Source organism: Mus caroli, chromosome 2 (genome assembly GCF_900094665.2).
Source record: "Mus caroli chromosome 2, CAROLI_EIJ_v1.1, whole genome shotgun sequence".
NCBI classification, from domain to species: domain Eukaryota; kingdom Metazoa; phylum Chordata; class Mammalia; order Rodentia; family Muridae; genus Mus; species Mus caroli.
Genome location: NC_034571.1, coordinates 60,837,217 through 60,861,525, shown reverse-complemented (window position 1 = coordinate 60,861,525; position 24,309 = coordinate 60,837,217). Strand labels below are relative to the sequence as shown.

General features: G+C 39.6%; 1 protein-coding gene across 3 annotated transcripts in view; it reads left to right on the top strand.

Moving 5' to 3' along the window:
* Positions 1–24,309, top strand: part of Ttc21b (tetratricopeptide repeat domain 21B) — a 75,633-nt gene that overhangs the window by 31,710 nt on the left and 19,614 nt on the right. For all 3 annotated transcript variants that reach the window (XM_021155663.1, XM_029474291.1, XM_029474292.1), the window contains exons 14-22: positions 1,411–1,632; positions 2,231–2,469; positions 4,215–4,287; positions 4,718–4,828; positions 5,554–5,692; positions 11,473–11,579; positions 18,201–18,389; positions 19,613–19,723; positions 20,930–21,011. In XM_021155663.1, coding sequence (XP_021011322.1) covers positions 1,411–1,632; positions 2,231–2,469; positions 4,215–4,287; positions 4,718–4,828; positions 5,554–5,692; positions 11,473–11,579; positions 18,201–18,389; positions 19,613–19,723; positions 20,930–21,011 — 1,273 coding nt within the window. The remainder of the gene's footprint in view (positions 1–1,410; positions 1,633–2,230; positions 2,470–4,214; positions 4,288–4,717; positions 4,829–5,553; positions 5,693–11,472; positions 11,580–18,200; positions 18,390–19,612; positions 19,724–20,929; positions 21,012–24,309) is intronic.

Below are 24,309 nucleotides of genomic sequence, written 5' to 3'. Positions count from 1 at the left end.
TCCTTTCTTCCTTCCTTTCTTCCTTCCTTTCTTCCTTCCTTCCTTTCTTTCTTTCTTTCTTTCTTTCTTTCTTTCTTTCTTTCTTTCTTTCTCTCTTTCTCTCTTTCTCTCTTTCTCTCTTTCTTTCCTTCTTTCTTTCTTTCTTTCTTTCTTTCTTTCTTTCTTTCTTTCTTTCTTTCTTTCTTTCTCTTCTATTTTTAGAGACAGTATCTTTCTTTGTAGGTCAGGCTGGCCTTAGTTTCATTTTGTAGACTAGCCTGTCAAGAAATTAACAGCAATCCTCCTGCCTCCACCATCCCAAGTATTAGGAGTACTGTTAAGTACTGTTAAGCTCAGCAACCTCCTAGAATTATTTTCCCATAGTTTCTTTTTAGATTCATTGTCGAAGAATACACATTAATGTTGGAAATGAACAGTATTTAGTTAGTAAGTTCTAGAAACCCTTGTTACTATGCAGGAAAGTTCAGTTACTTTCTGTGAATATGAGCTGCTTTTCGGCTCATGGAAGGAAGCCTTAAGCCCATGGCTCACTCCAGGTCTCATGGGAAAACCATCATATGAGCTAGAGATGTCAAGTTCTAAGAGTCCACATTTATTCCTGCTTTTTCTGAGGACAGTAGATGTCTAGATTGGGGGTCCCCTGTGTTCCGCTCATCAGTCTCTGGGGGAGAGGAGTAAGGTGTGAGTGTTCTCTAGCTCTGCAGGTATACATGGAGGACTGGGCCTCCTGGTTCTTTGGTGGCTTTCGCACCACTGCCCTGAAGGCCGTCTCCTCTGGCTTGTCTTCATATGCTCATTCTAGTTTGTTCCATGTCCTCTATGTTTACAGGTGAAGTACAGTGGAAGGCTCTTTAGTCTGTATTTTGGAGTAGGATGAAAAGGAAAGGCCAGTGTTCAATGAAAATGCTTTGTGACTTATAGTATTGAAAGTTACAAGAGTAAAAATGAAAACCTTTTTCCTAGAAATCTAAGAGGCATATCACTAGGAGAGGAGACTCAAATAAAGTCATCCCTTTACTGAAAATGCAAACTTTAGGATCTTTTGGTAGCCTATCAGGAAACACTCACTTGTTCTATTTGACATTCAAGGAAAAAGAGGCTGGATGGACAGTTTCCCTGGATGTTAGAATCAGCATGGTTAGGCTTCCAACTGTATGCTTCATTGAGATGTATAATGTTTGAGCCTGGTTAATTTCAGTATGTGAGGTTTTATATTATTTGCAAGTCCTTCTAATGAAAATTTTATTTAAAATTAAGATTAGGAAGTGAAAAATAAGAGGTCAGAAACATGCTTTGAGAATATGCTCACAAATGAGCTGTACTCCAGGTCTTCATCTCCTATTTGATTGGTCATACATTCTTATTTCCATTGTATGCACTCCAAAGAACAGCTGGTCATTTGTTTCTCAGGTGAGAGAGTACCCATTATATCATTTAATCAAAGCACAGTCACAAAAGAAAATGGGAGAAGTAGCAGAAGCAATTAAAACTCTGCACATGGCAATGAACCTGCCAGGAATGAGGAGAAGCAGAGCCTCCTCGAAATCAAAGCACAGAACTGAGGTGGACGCGAGCCACCGGTTATCCATCTTCCTGGAGTTGGTGGAGGTCCACCGCTTAAATGGAGAACAGGTATGTTAACTCAGACTGGAGCGTTGGTGTGTGTGTGTGCACGTTTGTACTTAATTCCCTACTCTTTGATGTAACATGGAATACATAGATCCATATTTCTAGTTGAATAATTTTCTACATACATGTATGTAATATAGAGAGGTCCCTTGACAAACTGTCAAATGTTATCAACTTATTTTTCCTTACTTTTCATTAAAATGTGTATTTTGCAAGTGCCTGAGAGTTAACTGTTATTTGCTCCTGGACAACTTTCTCAGTGTGCCTATGTTGGCCACCATGAAATGCACTCATGCAATTTACAATTCTGTTCCAAAATAATAGCAGGGACTCTTATTTTGGTTGTTAAAAACAAAACCCAAAAAAAAACAAAAAGAAAACAAACAAAAAAACCAAAAACCCAGCCATTTAATTAATATTTATAGTCTCACCTGGTTTTAGACTTTTAAATTTGAGGACTTTCCCTAAAATTGCATCTGTTTATTTTTAAATACCATGCATATACTGACATGGATTATTAGTCACTGTGTTTCGGTAGGTGAATCTCCTCTTTGGGTAACTCATCGCCTATTTTGAACAGTCTTTCATTTTCGCATTACAGCACGAGGCAGCAAAGGTTTTACAGGATGCCATCCATGAGTTTTCGGGAACTTGTGAAGAATTACGTGTCACTATTGCTAATGCAGACCTGGCTCTGGCCCAAGGAGATACGGATCGTGCATTAAGCATGCTTCGAAATGTCACAACCGAACAGCCTTATTTTATAGAGGCCAAAGAAAAGATGGCAGATATTTATCTGAAGCATAGGAAAGAGAAAATGTTGTATATCACTTGTTACAGGTAAGCGGTTCCTTGCATCCCACACTTCTCTCCTGAAATTAACCAGCATGGTTACTTTCTATACCTGTCATGTATGTCACAAATTCTTTACAAATCTTTGTCTGGAAATGGTCATCTTCCTTCTGCCCGGGACCACTCTCATCAAGGGGTTTACCCTAAAACAGAACTACCATTGCTTCAGTGTGTGGCCAAGTGTGGCCAGGTAGTTTCGCAAATCTTGTCATCAAATGCTCATTTTATATCTGATCTAAATCAAAAATTTAGATTGGTTTGTGTAAAGAAAAAACAAGAGATAGATGTACTCTGATGACAACATTATACAGCAGTAATCCAGGGGATACACAGGCATATTTAATATGTGGTGTATCTGCTGTAGAAGAGGAAAATATAAGTTAATATGTGGCAACCTCCAAGGTGTGGATTCACCTTTTCTTTTGTGAGTGAGCATAACTTCAATAGCTTTGTCAAACCACGGTCATCAAAGTTACTGGGACACACATGCAAACATGTTGCTATTCTTCAGCACAAATGAAACAGTAATTTTACAGACACACTTGGGGTGTGTGGCTAGAAGTGAATAGACTAAGTCAGCCCTTGCTATCAGAGTTATCTAATGTTCTAACCAAGAAGTTTGCTCAGATTCTTGGTAAGTATTAAGCATTCAGAGAAACCAGCATCTTCTGTTGGTGGTGGAGGAGTGTAAATATGAAAGTATGCTTCTACACTGTTTTTAAGAGAGCCCAGTATGGTGGTTTGTAGCACTAAACAGCCTAAGGCAGGAGAATTGCTGTGGATGAGTTTGAGAGCAGCCTGCCCTATGTAAAAGTTTCAGGCCAATGAGAATTTGTAGTCAGATTCTGCCTCCAAAAAGCAAAATAAGGGCTGTGATGGTGCACGCCTTTAACCTCAGCACTTTGAAAGGCAGAGGAGGCAGATTTCTGAGTTCGAGGCCCGCCTGGTCTACAGAGTGAGTTCCAGGACAGCAGGGCTACACAGAAAAACCCTATCTCAAACAAACAAACAAAAACAAAAACAAAAACAAAAAAACCCAGAAAAACAAACAAAACCCAAAAGGTTTAGTTTCTTTTGGATGTGCTGTGATGTAATAATGAAATTATGTGATGTAATAATGAAAAGTATGGTTTGTTTCAGACAAATCTGATTCATTTGCATAGACATGAATTCTTGGCATCATGTGTAAAGTTGAAGTAATAGTTACCTTTATCGGTAGAGGTTTCAAGCAGTTAAATAAGATATATTTAATGCTGCACAAGAAGCCCAACGCAGTGTTGTAAACTTTAACTGTAGCACATTGGACAGTGAAGCAGAAGACTCGTTACTCTGGTTGCTTCAAATACGTAAGCAGCAGATACTGAAGCATAAGACCTGGTATTTTTAAGATACTTCAGTGCATAGCTTTTCCCTTGAAGATGAGAGCGTGGATTGTATAGAAGGACAATACAGTCTATTCCTCCTGGTAGGGAGGCCTGGAACATGAGGGTTTATGTTTGCTGTCTACCTTCACTCTGCTCCATGCAAGTCACAAAATGGAAAGAGTCAATTAAAAATGTATTTCAGTATATAACATAGATGCATGTACAGAATGTGGCTTTTAACAAGATTATATGACTGGCTGTATTCTGAGGGCCACTGTATACTTGAATTTAATAAGCTGACATCTTATCTTACTGGTTTGTAAATGTTGCCTATTTTCAGTAAACTGAGTAGTATTGGTCTAATTCCAGAGAAATTGCTGAGAGAATGCCCAGTCCCCGGTCTTTCCTGCTCCTTGGCGATGCGTACATGAACATTCAAGAGGTAAAATTTCTAATCTAACTCTGCAGAACTCAGATAAAAAAAATTATAGAACTCTGCAATAAGTGTAGCTCTCTGTTAAAAGGAATTTGGCTTTTTCATTGTGTTTAATATTTGAGTTCTGATGGTGGCAATAAGAGGTTACCTTCTACAATATTTTTAAAATCTTGACTTAATTCAATGATTGTCCTATATCCAATAGAGATGGTCCTAGAAGAATGGGAGTCTCCTCTAAACAGAAAGGTGGACTGTTATAATGATTGCTATTGTGGGTCTAATTACAATGAGGAATATCTGGCCACTTTTCAGTCACTTATCTGGAATTGCATACTTTATATTTATATTGTTCATATATGTTCTTAAAACGTTGCTCTTTAATGGGCTTACTTAAGCTGTTTGTTAAAGTTTGTTCTTTGTGTCTTGACAATGTTAGCCAGAAGAAGCCATAGTGGCCTATGAGCAAGCACTCAATCAGAACCCCAAAGATGGAACACTGGCAAGAAAAATTGGAAAAGCACTTGTCAAAACTCACAATTACTCAAAGGTAAGTGCTTCACACCTAGTATGATACACCTAGTGGGCCAAGTCGATCGAGACCTGCTCTAGAGAAGTCTTCAGCTGCCACCCTCCACATCTTTGGTGATTTTAATCTCCACATTTGGGTGAGCACACTGGTATTTGTGTCGTTAGATTTTCCTGGGGACTCACTTTCTCCAGTGCCACACTCTGTGGAGATTGTTTTGATGCTACCTTTTCCTTTGCGTTTCTTATATCTCAGTGTTTGCAACCAAATAATGGCCATAAGGTCACTAATATCACATTGTATAATGTACAGTGTAGTGTAGCCTAGCCATTTCCTTTCTGCTGCACCAGCTTGGCCAAGCTATGTGCTTTAAGGTGGTTGTGCTGTTGCTGTTGTTTCTAGTAGAGATAAAGGATTGCCCTCGACTGTGTGTTCTTTTGCTAGTCCTGGTCACTGTTAAGTTTATGTGCACCAACTAGGAAAGCAGATGCATTTGAGAAAGCTTGCTTACCTTAGAATAATCTCCAGAGAAATATTTTTGCCAAGAACTGTTCGTTATCCCTTGATTGTTTAAAAAAGGATGCTAGTTGCTATGATTCCCTAAGAAAAGCGGCATACTTCACTGACAGCACGGATACATGCCTAAATACTTAATATATTATTTCTGGTTATAGATGTGCCTTATGCCTTGGCTGTATGAAGTCTCTGTGCTCTTATTAAACCTAATTGACATGGGCTTTGTTTAGGCAATCACCTATTATGAAGCCGCTCTGAAAAGTGGACAGCAGAATTGCCTTTGCTATGACCTGGCCGAGCTGCTACTGAGACTGAAGCTGTACGAGAAAGCAGAGAAAGTGCTCCAGCATTCTCTAGCTCATGATCCTGGTATGCAAGTCTTTATGATTGGATGACAAAAAAACCATTTACTTGATAAATCTGGGCTATTTATTTTTATAATACAGAATTGCATATTGATTTTCTCGATATTTTTACATGTGGTTGGCTGTATGAATTCATGTATATTTTTCCAGATTCAGTTCTACCAGGTGAGTGGGCTTTAAGTCTAATAGCAGGTAAATCTGTTAACAGATAAATAGTCCATTGTGCTATAAAAGAACAAATTATAAAATTTCTAGAATGATAAAACAAAGCTATATGTAAATCACAATTACTGGTCTTTAAGCACATCAACACTTTTATAATCTTTATCTTTGCTCTATGGTAAACTGCTTCCTTGAAGACCTAGGTTTGGATCCCCAGTTCTGACATTAAACAGCTTTTAAGAAGCCTGGCACACTATATACCCCTCATCTCAAAGGTAAAGTAAGAGACAGTATGTCTGTTTGATCCTGGCCAGATAGTCTGACCAAGTTATTCAGCTCCAGGGTCAGTGAAACCCTATCTCAAAGGTTAGGGTGACCAGACATTGGTTATGCCCTCTACATCATACACACATTCACACAAAAAATATGTCAGCCATTATAAAAGTATAATAATGCACAAATCAGCTATTGTTCCATAAATTCTGCTTACTCTTATTACATTCCATATAGGTAGAATGTGATTAAATGTATATTTTCTGTGTTTTTATTTGTGTTTTATACAAATGTGATCATTTTGATTTTCCTATTTAATAAAATGTATTACCTATTCAGCAATTTTCTCCATATAGAATATGAGGAAATATATGCTGATACCAGTACATTCATACTATCTGCATTAATGTTTTATAACTTGGTAATATTTTTAATTTTACTGGCATTATTTTGCTTTGCCACATTATACCATAAACCACATGACAGCTAATATGCTTATATCTTAATCCTTAGTGTATACTTGGTCCTTAATTTTTTTACATTGATCTGCTTTTCGATTTGTAGTGTGTATTTCAGGTGCACACACTTGCCATCGGGTAGGTCAGAGGACAGCTTGGGAAATAGGATCCAGGATTAAACTAGGGTTGGCATGCGGCTTAGCAGCATTGTTACCACTGAGTCGTCGCTCTCAATACTTGCTTATATTTCAGAAGAATAAAGTGCTAGACAAAGATTTATGCATTCATATTTTCCCCAATATTTCCACATTGTATTTTTATAAGTGTCCGGGGTTTATTTTGTAAGATTTTTAAAAGACCTAAGATTCTCATGTCAGAATTCAAAGCTTGCTGAAGTAAGTGAAAGTTTTGCTCTCTCACTCACCAGAGAAAACTCCAATTAACAGCTGCATATTTCCTAAGCTAGTCTACTCCTGTCTCTCTTCTGATGCACACACAGTTACAGTTAATGTTCTGGAATCCACAGACCCAACCAACCATGGCTCATAAATATTCCAAAGGAAAGCTGTTGTACCAACCACGTTTTTCTTGACTCTTTTCTAGCTAGCACAGTAGAAGAGCTATTTGTGTAACATTACATTGTGTTGGATGTTATTAGTCATCTAGCAATGGTTTAAGTGGTGTCAGGGGACATGTGCATGTTGTGTGCCAATACTGCATCACCTACACAACATAGTTATACATCCATGGATTTGCTTATTGGCTGGATGTGCTTGAAACCAGTCCCTTGGGAAACTGAGGAATGCATGTGCACACTAGACTATGTATGATAGGTTATACATATGTACATGTATACAATATATACACACACATATGTATAATATATATATATGCACATGTACAATAGGTTATCGTGTATGTGTAATTATGTAGTGATGAATTTTTGTCTTATAATTTCCTTCCTTATTTGCAAATACAGCCCTCTATTTCAAACATGCATGCTAGAATGTATTACTCACAGAGTATTAGTATTGATTAGTATTTGAAGAAAAATAAGAAAAAAAACTGAGATAAGATTTTGGTTTGTATACCTCTGTGTTCTTACAGGAATTGACTGTTGCTTCATTCTCTTCTCTTGTTTGCCTGAGGGAAGGATGGTCTCACTTTAGGCTCGGGCTGGCCTAGATTTCATACCAGTCCTCGTATCTCTCAGCTGCCTAAATTCATGAGCCACCTTGCCTAAAAGTTTATACTTTCTTAAAGATAAAAAATGCCCAAGCTGGGCGTGGTGGCGCACGCCTTTAATCCCAGCACTCGGGAGGCAGAGGCAGGCGGATTTCTGAGTTCGAGGCCAGCCTGGTCTACAAAGTGAGTTCCAGGACAGCCAAGGCTATACAGAGAAATTCTGTCTCGAAAAACCAAAACCAAAACAAAACAAAACAAAACAAAAAATATGTGTAGCAGTCATTGTGAGGCTAAAGCACAGCCCTGCTTTCATGTGCACCCCTTTGGCGACTGAGGTTTAGTAGTTATGGATCACAGCTGCTTTTAATACATCCCCTTTGCCTTAATACTTTGCCTTGATCTGGCAGATAGTCTTGCTGGGGCTGGTATTTCTTTACCAGGTCTGTTTACTGTGCCTTATCATATTGTGTCTGACCATCCTCCTCCTTTGATTTCTAAGTTGCTATATTTGAAAAAGCTTTCCTAGTCAGTGTTATGAAACTCTTTTAAGATGTTACTTAGCCTTTTTTTTATTTTGTTTTTTAATTAAGAACTTTCAACCACATAGGTGTTCTATGGATAGGTGGCTATCCATCTTCAAAATGGATAGCCAATTTAAATTTAGTTATTTTGTTCAAATACAAGGCTTTATTTCTTAATAGATAACATATATATGACTCTGTAAGAAACTCAATTTCATTCCATTGTTGCGGGGAAATATGAAAAAAAGACCAGCAGGCTTCCCGCACTACTGCCAGCAACTCTCTATCCCAGCAATGTCTATTCTCTGCCTGCCAACTCTATGGCTGGGCTGGAGTTCCCTTGGCTGCCATGCCAACCCTATGCAATGACTAACCATCCTGCAGTCAGCCACTACAACTCTGCCCTGGCGTGGTCTACTGAGTCTCTCTCTAGCTAGCTCACTCAGCAACTGGTTGCTGTGTTCTCACCTATGGTCCGCTTGCCTCTGGCTCTACTGGTTCCTTCTCAGCCATAAACCCCTGTAATCGGCGGTCCCACATTCTGATAACCAATTAAATCAAAACTCTTGAAGGTTATAATTAACTAATCAGATTTATATTATCAATAAATTCACAAGATGTGACTACAGTAATTTTAGAACCAATTGATAATGATAAAGCTGCCCACCTAGTCTAGACAAATTATCCCAATTATTCTAACCTTTATGATACCATGATTACCTGTGCCTATTTAAAGCCATGCTGGTTCAGGTTCTTCATCCTGTACCTCTGCCTCCATCTTGGCTTCTCCTCTCCCCTGAGCTGCTCTCTGTCTCTACAACTCTTAGCTCCTCCTCCCTTTTCCCTGTCCAATCACAGGCCTCCTGCTGCACTAATATTTTAATGTAATTGGACAGGGAAAATCCTGTCACATTCCATTGATTTCCTTTTGCTATCATTTTGTATGTTTCCATCTGTAAAGAAGTCTACCCTAAGCTTTCTAATACTCCCAAATGGTCTTAGTTTAGCTTTTATAAAGTTGACCTATAAATCCTCGCAATTATGGATACATTGAGTGTGTGATTTCTTACTCATGCCAAACAGGGTGCATGGATCTGTCAGATCTAGCTAGTAAACACAAAAAGGCCTAAGGTTGTAGGTAAAGATACAAGGATGTATTTTATATAAGTTACCTGTGTTTTGTTTGTATAGGAAATGCTCACTGAATGTTTGCTGAATACAGCTTGAGGCATACTCATACCTTCACACACATTTCATGTGTTATTTCATTCATTAGCATTAAACTGTCCCTATTTTTAAAGTCAGCAGCCTACAACTCACTTCCCTTCACATGTACAGGTCTCCACAGCTAATAAATACTAGTATCTGGTTTCTTTATTTTTTCTTTTTTAATATTTTTATTAGGTATTTTCCTCATTTACATTTCCAATGCTATCCCAGAAGTCCCCCATACCCTCCCCCCCCCACTCCCCTACCCACCCACTCCCACTTTTTGGCCCTGGCGTTCCCCTGTACTGGGGCATATAAAGTTTGCAAGACTAATGGGCCTCTCTTTCCAGTGATGGCCGACTAGGCCATCTTTTGATACATATGCAGCTAGAGTCAAGAGCTCCGGGGTACTGGTTAGTTCATAATGTTGTTCCACCTATGGGGTTGCAGATCCCTTTAGCTCCTTGGGTACTTTCTCTAGCTCCTCCATTGGGGGCCCTGTGATCCATCCAATAGCTGACTGTGAGCATCCACTTCTGTGTTTGCTAGGCCAAGGCAAAGTCTCACAATAGACAGCTATATCAGAGTCCTTTCAGCAAAATCTTGCTAGTATATGCAATGGTGTCAGTGTTTGGAGGCTGATTATGGGATGGATTTTCCTCTCTTTTGTAGTTGGTGAGAATCACACTCCTGGCTTGTGCCTGTCATTCTGTTTACACAGCTGCTGGCTCAGTTCTGAATCTCAGTGTTCCCACTACTCCCCTTCTACTTTCTATCTCCAGTCTCTCCCAGGTCAGGATGGGAGCTGGCTGGCCTGGCTGATTCCGTCCCCAACTGCACACTCCTGCTACAGCCTCCGAATCCAGAAGTGATCCGAAGCTTTTCAGAATCAATCCAGCTACATAATTTTATAGCCCCGCCCACTCTGCCCCTCTAATTGGGCCAGAGATAAGACAGTGGTACATGGGCTTTCACACTCGCTGAAAACTTGTTACTTATGCCCACTTCACAGCTTTTCTTACTGTAAAGTTACTATGACAAAACTGCCATTTTTGGAAATTGATTCATGATAGACTACGTTTTGTTACCTAGATTTAAATTAAATTAAATTCATTATTAAAAAAAACACTACTTTTCAGGTTGAAATGTTAAACAAGTGTTTGAGCCAGCAAAATGGGTCAGATAGTAAAAGTGCTTGATGCCAGCCTGAGGTTGAACTTCAGGACCAATATGAGAGAAGGAGAGAACCAGCTCCCACAAGGGCTGCTCTGACCTCCACAGGAGCAAGGTGGAGATAGAAGTTTGTAGCACAATGTGGCCTGGATCATACACTGCATAAGTTGTGCAGCACACTTACTTTGTCCGCATTTAGGGGTCTGACATACCCCTAAGTCACAAGGTATTCCATCGATCATTACATGTTTTGGATTGGATTATTTAGCACAAGTTGGCTTATTTGAAGTCTTACCTTAAGCAAGCTAGGTAGTTAGTATTGTGCTACAAGAGAAAAGGGGGGGGGTTACACAGCTAGCTAGAGATGAGCCTAGACTAGAAACCAGACCCATTGGCATTTTAATTTCTGACATTAACAATGCTAGTTTATTAAATTTAAGCAATTTCATTTGTAATTGTATCCAGGTACTGTTTTATTTTAATGACTTCAACAGACAGACATCTTTACACACTTAAAATTTGCAATCTCGATGTAAGTGGTGAGATTACCTGTTAATAAATGTCTAAAAACCATTGCAAGTTACTGTTCAACTCTCATTTTCTTAAAAGTCAATTACTATTCGACATCCTGTTTTTGTTGTTGGTGTTGTTTGTTTGTTTGTTTGTTTGTTTTGAAGGCTTGGCTATACTCTGTCTAAAATTTTAAGTTTTTCACTGTCAAAATCTTTTAAAGACATTTTTAATGTATAGAAATATAGACATTTGCTTAAGATGACATTATCCCCTTTGCATTCCATTCTTAGTAAGTGAGTTGTCAGCTCTCATGGTGGATGGGCGGTCCCAAGTCCTTCTTGCAAAAGTTTACTCTAAAATGGAGAGACCCAACGACGCGATTGCCGCATTACAGCAGGTACAGTGTGTGTGACTGGGAGAGGGCAGAAAATACTCTGTTGACCCAATACTCACAAGAGTTATCAAAACCAATAATGATTCAATGCCTGAAGATGGTTAATAGTGAGGACACATCAATTTTGAAACCATTGAAGCCTCAACAATTCCTCTATCGAAACTATTTATTAATTCAACTTTAATAGATTTCACGCTGACCATTTAAAATCTCCTCTTTTGTCAATTTAGATGGTCATGTTTTTAAAAATAATGTGTTCAGTTGTCAAGTTCAATAACATCTTCTGAATGCCTGTGTCTACTATATGAAAAGGTATCTTTCATAGTCTTGATATTTTTAGTTTTATTTGCCTTCCATTTTGGTAATCACACAAAGGCTTATTTTTGTTAATATTATTAATCACTCTTTTGCCTTCTGGCTACCTTGAATGCTTGCTTGCTTTTTAACTATATGATGCCACTTTATTAGAATTTTTTTTAAAAAAGAAGTTTTCTTCTTAATTGTATGCACATTTTTAATGACTTTAACAAACAAATTTGAGGGGGTGTTTTTTTTTCAATTTTTTATTAGATATTTTCTTCATTTACATTTCAAATGCTATCTGGAAAGTCCCCTATACCTTCCCCGCACCCTGCTCCCCTACCCACCCACTCCCACTTCTTGGCCCTGGTGTTCCCTTGTACTGGGGCATATAAAGTTTGCAAGACCAAGGGGCCTCTCTTCCCAATGATGGCCAACTAGGCAATCTTCTGCTACATATGCAGTTATATGAGCTCTGGGGCTACTGATTAGTTCATATTGTTGTTCCACCTATAGGGTTACAGACCTCTTCAGCTCCTTGGGTACTTTCTCTAGCTCCTCCATTGGGGGTCCTGTGTTCCATCCAATATCTGACTGTGAGCATCCATTTCTGTATTTGCCAGGCACTGGCATAGCCTCACACGAGACAGCTATATCCAGGGTCCTTTTAGCAAAATCTTGCTGGCGTATGCAGTAGTGTCTGTGTCTGGTGGCTGATTATGGGCTGGATCCCCGAGTGGGGTAGTCTCTGGATGGTCCATCCTTTCATCTTAGCTCCAAACTTTGTCTCTGAAACTCCTTCCATGGGTATTTTGTTCCCTATTCTAAGGAGGAATGAAGTATCCACATGTTGGTCTTCCTTATTCTTGATTTTCTTGTGTTTAACAAATGGTTTTAAAAAAAATCTTTTTAGAAACATAAAGTGTTGCAGACTTGAAATGAAAACTGAACCAGCAGTCTCTGGGACTGCCAGGTTTGGGGACCATGCCCTGACTTCTGTAGTTGCACTGTGCTGGCACCACACTTTGCCTATCCCAATCCTTTGAGCTTTGTTGACATTTGCTTCTGTTCTCTATGACAATGAGCTTGAGAACTAGTTTCTGTGGACAGTGGTGATAGGTTTCTGGCGTTATGGAGTGGTCAGCATATGCCAGTGTCACTGTGGTATGTCATTTGACTTTTTGAGGATGGCACATGCCATGGCTCGAGTGTGACAGTCAGACAGATAACTGTGGAACAAGTTTTTTTTGTTGTTTACCTTCTGTCCCTCTGTCAGGATCAGCCTGGTCACCAGCTCTCTGTCTGGCTCTGGCTTCCTTGTGGTTCTTGTTTGCACAGAATATGTTTTTACTTTCAACATCCATTTCCTTATAATGAGAATCTGAAGACCAACAATGAGTACTTTTTATGTGCTCTGACAATTTTTTTCTGTTAATCTGTTCATTGGGACATTTAATTTATTATCAGGCCTAGTAGCACAAGTTTGAACTCCCAACTGTTTGTGAAACTGGGAAAGAAGAAAACCCAAGTTCAAGGCCTGCTTTCGCTACAAAACAAGATGAAGTCCAGCTCCAAGATCCCACTGGGTTATTCTCTCAAAATGAAAAATCAAGAGATGGCTGAGTGCACGTAGTTCTTCCAAAGTGGATATTTTATTTGCTTGCACATAGCATAATTGTAGATCATATTTGGGCTTCTATCTACCATCTTACAACTTGTTTTTATTTTGAAATTTAAAACTTCGTGTTCTCTTTTCTTGACCTTTTAAAGCTTACTTTCAGTTCATTTTTCCCTCCATGCTCTGTTATCCATGTTCAGTGTTCTGTGGGTGCTGTGTGGACTGCGGTGAATGCTCTCAGCTTACCCTTCTCCTTGACTCCAGCTCTGCCTTTCCCATCCTGTCTCTCATCCCTTTCAAACTGGCTGCTTGAATTTGATTTATAGTTAACACTACACAATTCATTTCCCTCTGAAGCCAAACAAAGAATCTTTTGTACAAGTAGGTAATTATGTAATAACTCAGCGTGTTATGTAAGCATTGCTATGCATACATGTTCTCTACAACCTGTACTTTTATTTAATAGTTGATTTCATGTTCTACCAATTGTCCACTTCTCTCTCTAATCTCTAATTATTTCTTAGTTAATGTTCTTTATGTATGTGTGTGTGTGTGCCTGTTTGTCTATATATGCACCATGATCATGGGGTGCCACACACGGAACCTAGAGGAGACAGTTCATCCCCTGGAATTGGAGTCATTGTCATCTGTGAGTCACCTGATGTGTATGGTAGGAACTGAACCCAAGTGCTCTGCAAAAAGAGCAAGTCTCTTAAACCATTGAAAGCACTTCTCTCCAGTCCCTGATTTCCAGATAGCTAAATATATAGTATTTAGACATCTACAGTACATTCTTGTATATTACAGAATTATCATAAGAACAGGTTAAATTTTTCAGAGCCCATCATCACTAGTGAATATTTGGTTTGCCTGTATCATCTGATATAATTTCACATTGAGAACAGTGCAGCATGACTCAGCAAAGCTAGCTTCCTCCATACCCAGGGCCCAATATGCTACCAACTGTAGCTCCCTCACCTTTGTCCAGAATTTATCCACAGCTGTTGAGTCTCAAAACCTTAAGCTGTTAATTGGCACAGATAATTGAAGTATCGGGACAAAGGTCTTCTGGAATACCAGGTTATGACTTAACAGTGATGAAGCCAATGGCACCCTCCATGGTGTGACCCTCTGCTCCTGACAGTGCACTGCATTCGAAGTCCAATGGCCTGAAATGTAGAGGCAAGAAACAGCAAGATGGGTTAGCCAGTGCGTAGAGGAACTTGGCTTCGAGACTCACCACCTTATAGTTTGATCCCCTGAGGCCTGGTGGTGGAGTAGAGAGCCAACCCCACATGTACAACCTTCCTAGCCCAGAAAACAAAGCAGTACATCTAATAAACAAGCTTTAAGAGAGAGCTCTGAGACTTAGCCACTTGTAAGACCTGAGTATTTTCTTCTGTTACTCATCCCAGAGAAGCACTCAGGGCAGCTCTTGTTCCTAGTTTCCTCTTGCTCAGGGCAGATGGCCTGGAACAGCTCTCTGTTCCTGTCTGTCCTTCACTGATCTTCCTATGTCCTTTATGAATCAAGCATTTCTTCTGAAAGTGTTAATAAGTCTGTGTTTTCAGAGTGTATAGGCCCAGTGGGTTCTTATTTAACTGACGTTTACCTCTTTATCCACTCTCTGTTGACTCCACAGCTTAACTCTGGATAAGATTTTCTAGTATACACGGATTTTATTTGTTTATATTTCTTATATTCAACATTTGTTTTACCCAATGTATATAGTTTTGCTGTGTATATTTTTTTGTAAAAGTTAATATTACATTCAGTTTAATGGTGTATTTTATTTTGAAGCAGCCATCAGGCTTGCAACATAAAGCTACAAAAATAGAAAGGAAAGTTAGAAGCCATTTTTAAAACCCCACCTGACCTCCAAGATTGAATCAGTATCCTGTTTCCTACTCCTGTGAAAACCACTGTATAATTGGAGTTGGTTGGATGGACTTATAGATAAAAAGAAATTATATTTCTACTCTTAAGTAAATAAAAAAAATGTTCATACCTATACTTTAGAAGTTAAAAAGTTGAAAGAATTTAGAATTATATATTATAAAATATAGAAGGGTTAAAATGTGAATGCTAACCGGGCTTATGTTGTTAGTGTAACAAATTAATTTAGCTTTAATCCTTCTGAAAACTAAGAAGAAACATAATATACTAATATTTTTAATGTATGTTGGAGCAGTAGAGATGTCTCAGTGGTTAAGAGGACTCAGTTTGGTTCTCAGATTACAACCATCTATAACTCCAGTTCCAGGGAGTGACTAGGTATCTCTAGCCTCCTCGGGTACCTACAGTCATATGCATTTACTGATATTCGGACACACATGCCTATACATAATTTAAAATAAATAGAAATAAATCTTTAAAATAAATGTATAAATATATGTTCTATACAAAATATTTCCTAACAATAGCTACATTTATTCTTACAGCAACTTAACATTTTTTACAAAATGTTTAAATACAAAATTTGCAAAATTATTTTATTCAATTATCTTTTATTTATTTATCCTTACAAAAATAACAAGGTCTTTCACTTGTGTGTGTGTGTGTGTGTGTGTGTGTGTGTGTGTGTGTGTTTCCCTCTCTATCTCTGGCTCATACACCACACACACACACACACACACACATTTATAAATGAGTTTCTTCAAAGAGCTAAACAATTGAGATGCACAGCAGTAGACTATTTGCCTTTCTGGAAGTTTAGCTGATGGAAAAAATATAACTCAGGTTACATAAATTGCATATTCTTTTACAAATCTTTTAATTCATAAAATTTATCATTCAAATCACAGAGCTTCTGAATAGGGAGCCACATTAAAGCAACTCAACAGGTTGTATTTGTATATTTGTGTATTTATACATATATGTAGCAATAAAAACAAGAGAAAAAGAAGCCACCAGTTTGAATGGAGGTAGGACACAGAAGGAGCTGGCCAGAGGAAGAGGAAGGGGGAAGCGATGTGATCATATAATTTTGAATAATTTAATAAAGAAACTTAAAATAGATATAAAAGATAATGCACCCTAGTTATTTCACAGTAAAATAAAGATGCAAAAGCAACTAGTGCGTGTGCTGAGTAGGGTTTTCAGTTACTCGGAGCTAAAATAGTCGTACTTACTAAGTGTCCATATACCCATCTCTGAACTGGCAACTTTATATTCATAATCTCATTTAACATTTAGACCACTGTTTAGTATGAAGTGACTATCAGCCCCGCCAGTCATTCATCTGACTTGCGGTGCTCCCCACCTGTGAATGCCTGCTTCTTTGTAACAGCAGCCTGTGCAGTGCCAGGTGGAGTGCCTGAGGGCCAGCTAGCCATCTGCAGGCATGGTTTCTGTTGGCATCAGTATCACCAAGGAATTTACAAACAAACATTTTCACACTCAGCTGGTGATTCTGATACATTTTCAAAGTATGTCTGTAGAGCAAATGATCTACAGGTACAAAGTAGAAGCTCCTAGACTATCACATGCTACCCAAATTATAAAACAAAGCGACATTGCATCATGACCACCATCAAAGACTTACAACCTATGTTTGTTTGGAATAGTTGCTGTGGTTTAACTGTGTCTCTTAGAAAGAATGTGTTAGAAATTTAACTATCAATAAAGAGAGCTGGGAGTTTAAACAACCTATGAAGGATGTTTAAAATGTTCGCCAGCATGAGTGGCTTCACTTAGACTAGGAAGATCTTAAGTTTCCTATCAGCCTCCTGTTCTCTGATCTTCTCACCTTCTGCCATAGGATGGCACAGAGAAAGAAGGCCCTTGCTTGGGACTGTGCCTTGATATCGAAGCCTCTGCAATATTTATAAAAAAAGAGGGACATGTTATTAATAAGATAGGTAAATGACTATAAACCGAGGCTACCTCCAAGATTCAAATCATTAAATCAAGGACAACCCTGAGGCCATTGCCATGATCCTCTGTAGCAAATACTGTCTGTATTTTATTCTTCATTTTTTCTTTCTTACTGTGGGCAATTTTCTTTCTTTCTATGTATGCGTGTATGTGTGTGTGTGTGTACGCATACATACCTACATATATAACAAAAAACAGAAAACATATATGCAATGTAATCAAAGTTAAAATTAGCCGGGCATGGTGACGCACACGCCTTTAATCCCAGCACTTGGGAGGCAGAGGCAGGCAAATTTCTAAGTTTGAGGCTAGCCTGGTCTACAGAGTGAGTTTCAGGACAGTCAGGTCTACACAGAGAAACCCTGTCTCGAAAAAAAAACAAACAATTAAAATTTCATGAAACAGAATTACTCTTTGCTGTATATGATGTAGATTCATGTTTTGTCACCCTTTCGTTTCTAAAAGACCTAATTATCATTTAGCATTTATAATTGTTTATCAATACTATCTAAGGATCTTCCTAATTGTTCCATCACTGTGTTTCCTTTATGATGTTTTCTTCTTCTGTGGTCATCTCTGTAACATATAGACTCAATAGTGCAGTTCTTTGGTTGGACAGATACTGCCTGCTGGTTTATTGGCAGGTAGCTGCTTGTCTTAAAAAGGCTTTTTTTTTTCCGGGGCAGGAGGATTAGTTTGTTCTATCACAGACCATCAACACTCAAATAAATCTTATAGGACAATTATACTGCCATATAAACTGTTGAAAATTGCACCTTTTCCTTTCCCAATTCTTTCTCATGTTTTAACGCTTGCTTTTTTTTTTCTAGGCTCGAGAACTGCAGGCTCGGATATTGAAGCGAGTTCAGATGGAGCAGCCAGATGCAGTTCCTTCACAGAAACACTTCGCAGCTGAAATTTGTGCAGAGATTGCGAAACACGCCGCCGCTCAGCGAGACTATGAGAAAGCAATTACATTTTATAGAGAAGCCCTGGTTCACTGTGAAACAGACAGTAAGGTCAGTAGGGTTGTAACAAGGCTAAGTGCCTTTATTCCAGGGACCATCTATCGGCTCAGGTGGAGAAGCCTGATTAGATTATTAATAAAGAAGATTAGAAAATAAATGCAGCAAAAACAAATATGTTTATAAAAACAGTCATGTTTCTGGAAAACTTTCAGCATGCATGTGGAGCTGGGAGTGGAAGTGCACGGTATAGTGTTCATCTAGCCTGTGCCCAGCTCTGAGGTAAATCTCCAGCAATGCAAAACCAAAGAAAAAAACCCAGTAGTGCCTTACATTGGAGGAAGGCAGAGTGAAGTATTTGCCACCCAAGCACAAGGACCCGAGTTTGATCCCTTGCATTCACCTAGAAGCTGTAGGAAAAGCTGGGTGCAGCACCACACACTTCAGCCCAGCACTGGCGTGTCAGAGACAGCAGGAGGATCATAGGGGCGGCTGCTGGACACTCAGCCTCTCTGGATGGCTGAGCTCTGGATTAAGTCAAAGACCCTGTCTCAAAACATGTGATGGAAAGTGACAGGGTACTGCACCTGATGTTGACCTCTCTCTCTCACACACACACACAGATGCACTCACAAACATACATAGTTTGTAGTGGAATTAGTAATGTTAACCAACTCTTCAATTTCCTTACCTTCATAGTCAGTTTAAAGCTGTTTTTTAGTCCCCTATCTAGGCATAGGAGGTTGGACTTAGTTAGATGAGTGATACCATACACTCCAGCATCTGTATGTCAGTGGCACATTGGTGCTGGGACTGTGAAAGGGACGTTAGTGACTGGTCACTGATGGCATACCTTTTGATAAGACATCCACAAGCAGACTCCTTCTCAGTGGTGGCTAAGAGAGATGAAACACTGGTTGTGCTCAGAGAAGCGTGTCTTAGCAACTGTCTACCTAGCTGCACCTTTCTCGTTTTACTAATGAGAAAACATGTTTAGAGGTTGCCCTGCTCCTTTCACAGGAGTTTGTACTGAAATTCTGTATGCTGCGTTAAAATCAGCAATACCTTTTGTTTGTATTTATCAAGTGAGTTATCACCTGCCTTTTGTCATTTCCTGAAGAGTCAGTAGTGATGAACGCGCCTGTCGTTCATGCTGTCTTTTGTACATGGCACTTTTATTGCGGTAACTTTCAGACAAATGAAGGTTAATGTCATGTAAACATTTGCTCATTTTATTTTGAAGCCAGTTTATAACTACTCTTGATTTTGCTGCCTAGATAATGTTGGAACTGGCGCAGTTATACCTGGCCCAAGAAGACCTTGACGCCTCCCTGCGACACTGTGCGCTGCTTCTCCAGAGGGACCAGGACAATGAACCTGCCACCATGGTCAGTCTATAGTCCTCTGCTGCACAGGCAGTTGAGTTTTATTTTCTGTGAGGCATGTTCACATTTTATCCATAGAACTGTTACTAGATGATGAGGTCTTGCTCTTACTGGCTTTTGGAAGAATAGCATGTTTCTATCATGGGCACGTCTACCAATAAAAAGCAAAGATCATTAGCCATGTAGGAACAGGAGAGATAACAAGTCCAGATAGCACCTTGCTTTCTTTTGTTTCTGCCCAAGGAGTGCGTGGGACAGGTGTAGTTCTGTGGTCGGCCTTCACATGGTTTGGTAAATCCTAGCTTTGACATGCTTACACAGACACTCTGGACTAAGGTCAGCAGAACTTCTGGACTCTTGGGGAGCAAGGACAAAGCCTCATTGTGTCACTGTGCCACTCTCGATGGCCTGTTTCACAGTTTTGTTTTTGTTTATTTTTTTGGTTTTGTTTTTTTTTTTGTTGGTGGTGGTGGTGTTGTTTTTCCTACATGGGTTGAAGCTTCTTTCAGCTTTTAAATATCTTGTTCGGGTGACATTGCACACAGCTCATTTAAGCTCACCATTACAACTAAGTAGACCAAAAGGCATCTTGCTTTAAAACACACGGGAAAATCCCAGCAGCTCTTCCATGTTTTACATTTAAGATATGTAGGACTTAAGCTTATTTTCATCCCTTTCACGGTCACTTTGGTGTCTCTAGAGTCGCACAATGGAATACTAAGCACCTCTCATATGGTTTCTAAAGACTATGTTCCTCATTTGTATGTATGTGTGTATGTGTAAAGGGACTAGCGGTGTGCGCCTCAGTGCAGCGCCCTAGTTCAGAGGCATGGCGTCTCTCTAGAGCTGGAGTTACAAGTGCTTGTGAGCTGCCCCATGTGGGTGCTGGGAGTTGAACTTGGGTCCCCTGCAAGAGCAGTGCACTCTTGTAAACACTCAGCTGTCTCTGCAGGCCTTCACATTTGTTTTTACGCCACTACTTGAAACATTTGGGGCTGAAAATTGTGAGCAGAGCGTCCGATTTGCATGCTTGATTAACTTTTATAAATTTCCATCCCTCACTGTTTTTCATAAATATTATTGTAGTGCTAAATCTTCATTAAAAGAATATACTTATCGCTTCTCGGCCTTTTGGCTAAGATCAAGTGTAAAAGAATATACTTTGTAGAAATGTACAGTGCTGTTTTTAGAGCCTGCCTATCTTTACAGTTGATGGCCGACCTCATGTTCAGAAAGCAAGACTATGAACAGGCAGTGTATCACCTGCAGCAGCTTTTAGACCGGAAACCAGGTACATCCACACTGACTAATTCCTCAGATCTAATCATCTTGTCTCCTTAGGCTGGGTTTGTTTTGCTTTTTTATCTTGGGGAAGGAGCAGTGGATTGACTCCGACTCTGCTAATGCTACAATTGGGTCTAAGTCGTTCAAGTGATTTTCAGGAAAGAACCCCACTGTCTATTGATCCCTTGGTGAACTGTGAGCGCAGCCTGCATGGACTGGCCTGCAATCCCCTGTGTTACTTCAGTGACTTCAGCACTCCAGCTATCTCCTCAGACTTCTAGCACCGCTGCCACCTCCCTTCCCCTCACCTGAATCCTTACACACCAAATTGAGAGAGTCCCCCATTCCCAGGCCTCAACACTACACTTCAACCTCATCCTTTCTACGTCTGATTCCTCTTGCCTCTGGCTTTTCCCTGTGTGCACTGTACACAGCCCCATGGCCACCAAAGAGCTTGACTCTGTGGTTTCTTCTCTCTGGTATCAGTTTCCTTGATCAGCACAGAGCCCTGCAGTGAGAACTCACAGACACAAATTACATCATGTTCTCCTACACACTTTGCCCAGGCCATCATTGTTCGCCCTCATTTCAATTTCCCATATCAAACTGGGTTTTTATTCTATCTCACTGTTCCTGTTTCTTAAGGAGGAATGATCTAGTCTTTCTTCCTATGGATTCTTTAAAGTACAGACTTTTCTTCCATCATGAGTAGGTTTAAGCTGTCCTTGACCACCTTGCCCTCACATGTTAGAGTTTCTGGGAGAGAAGCTCTCTTGTGTCACGTGGGTTTTCTCTCACATAGGTTTCCATTACTCAGGAGCGGCATTTCTTGCAAACAGCTGATTGTTGATTGAGTTAGTCCACCTGCTGCTTTGGAGTTTTTGTATACAAGTATGCTTTTTTCTTTTTTTTTCTACAAGTATATATTAATTGTGTGAAGTAAGAGGTTTCATTATGCCATTTTTATATGAATACAGTGTGAATTCATCATTCTCATTCTATTAACCTCTTCTGTCCTTCCCCGTCACCCTAATACCCTTCCTCCCTCAGACAGCACCATTTTTACTTTCATGATTTTTAAAATGTGACTTTTAATGCTTGTGTGTGTCAGAAAAAATGGGGAATGGTGGGGGAGGAGATGTTATGGATACCAGAGGACAACACTGAGAATTAGTCTCAATAAACTGCCCACCTCTTTAAGACGCAGTGTTTCAACTCATGGAACAGGTGGGACCTCATGGATCAGGCTAACATGACAGGCCGGTAGGGCTAGGCATCCTCCTCTCTGTCTCCCTAGCACTGGGCTTGTGGGCTTATGCCATCACTTCTTACAATTTTACATGGGTTTTAGAGCTGTGAGATAACACTCTGTACCCTACTTATGTGTCTTTTTAAAAATCTATTCATAATTTCAATGTAAGGACATTGTGCTTCAGCAGTACTGAAAGACATGAATCCACACCCCCGAGGCTTGGTGCAGATTTTCTTCCAATCTTGCCTGTAACATATTTTGTCTTCCTTCTTTCTCACCATGTATTCTAAAATATACTGCCCTTGAGGTTGCATTGAGGACCTTGCTTTCTGCTTGGCCCAGGACTACAAAGGTCCTAGATCCAGAATGGTCCATGCTAAAAAAATTTCCAAGTGAAAGTGGGATGAGCTGATCACCCTAACCCATATATCACACTGCCAAAAATAGCTCTTTGTTACTTAAGAGTATTTGCTAATACACACATGAATATATACCATCTATATATTTGTCTTCTCTGTTACTGTGTACTTTTCAAAGTCAGTAATAGCGTGCTCCTTTTAAATCCCTGATAGACACAGGCCAGTCACATAGTGCAGAATCAATGATTATTGATTGACTGGATCTGCAGGTGACAGAGTAGACAGGCAGCAGAGCTCTCTTCTGGCTGCTCATGTCTTTCTACTCAGGTAGCAGTGAGGTTTTCAGAGAACAGGGACTGTTGAGAGAGTATTGGAAATTTGAGAAAAGAGAAGGAAATTTGCAAAGAAAGTTTGAATGAGTGAATTCATTAGAGAATACATTGCTTGTATCAGTCATCCAGTAATCAATGAGAGGACTGTTGTCAGTTCTTAAACTTGCTACAGTTTAGTTAAAATTTTGTGCCCATGACCCTTTTCTCTCATAATGTATGTTTTATTCCTGATAGGCCTTTACCTACTTATCTACCCATTTATTTTGTGTCATTTCTTCTAAAACATACGGTGATTTTATATGTGCATCATTGATCATGTCCAGTAGCATAACTTAAATTGTGGCTTTATTTAGCTTATTTTAGGAATGTACTGGTTAGGAGCTAGAGTAGTGATGTAGTTGTTAAGGACATTTGGTTCCCAGAAACCCAGGTCACATAGCTAACCACCTGTAAGAAAATCTAATGCCTCTGTCCTGGAAGATGCCTGCCTTGTGTACACACAAACACACGGTTAAAAAATCTTTAAGAAAAGAAGTGCACTGTCCAATTTTATTTGTACTTGAAATTTCCAGTTATATCTGCTCTCAACATATTGTACCTTGTCTCAAATTTTTCCAATCATGTTGAGTTTTCTCCTTTTTGTATTAATTAATTAACAAGTACTCTAGTTCTGTCTGCTTAGTTGCTAAATAGCTCCGTCAGTCTGTCATCTTCTTCTGACCCACTGCCACAGTTAATCCCCTTGTCAGCTCACCTGTGCTTCCAGCCCTGGGCACGTGCTGCTGCTGGAGATCATGGCATCAGATCAGTATTCAAACCCACAAGCTATCCCTTTGCTCAAAGTAGGTTCACACTTCAGAGTGAAGCCTAAGGTTGTAGCTTGATCTTAATAATGCCATGGCCTGGTTAGCCCTCTGCTTATATCTTCATTTCGCTTCCTGTTCTTCAGTAGCATTGAGGTTGCCATGCACCCAGGGCTGCACCCTGCTTGCTTGTGTGCATGCTATCAGCTACTGGGAATACTTCTGTCAGCCTGGCAGTGTCTGGCCCCATCCCAGGCGCTGCTCAAAGGTCAGCTCTTTGAGGAAAGCACCTCTGGCCTCTCTGCTGCTTTGTATTTCTGCAGTACTGGACTCCTGGACTCCGCATCTCCCAAGCACCCCTTGGGCAGAAACAAAAGGGACAACAAAGTGTAATCTGTATTGGTTGTCACTCCTGTTCCTGTGTGGCTAAGGATCTTTGCTTTTTATTGGTAAATGTGTGCATATTAGAACTATGTCTTGTGATATCTGCCTATCAATAAGACTGTAGCAGCTATTTTTTACCATATGATATATTGCCATTTTCAAAAACGAAAACACT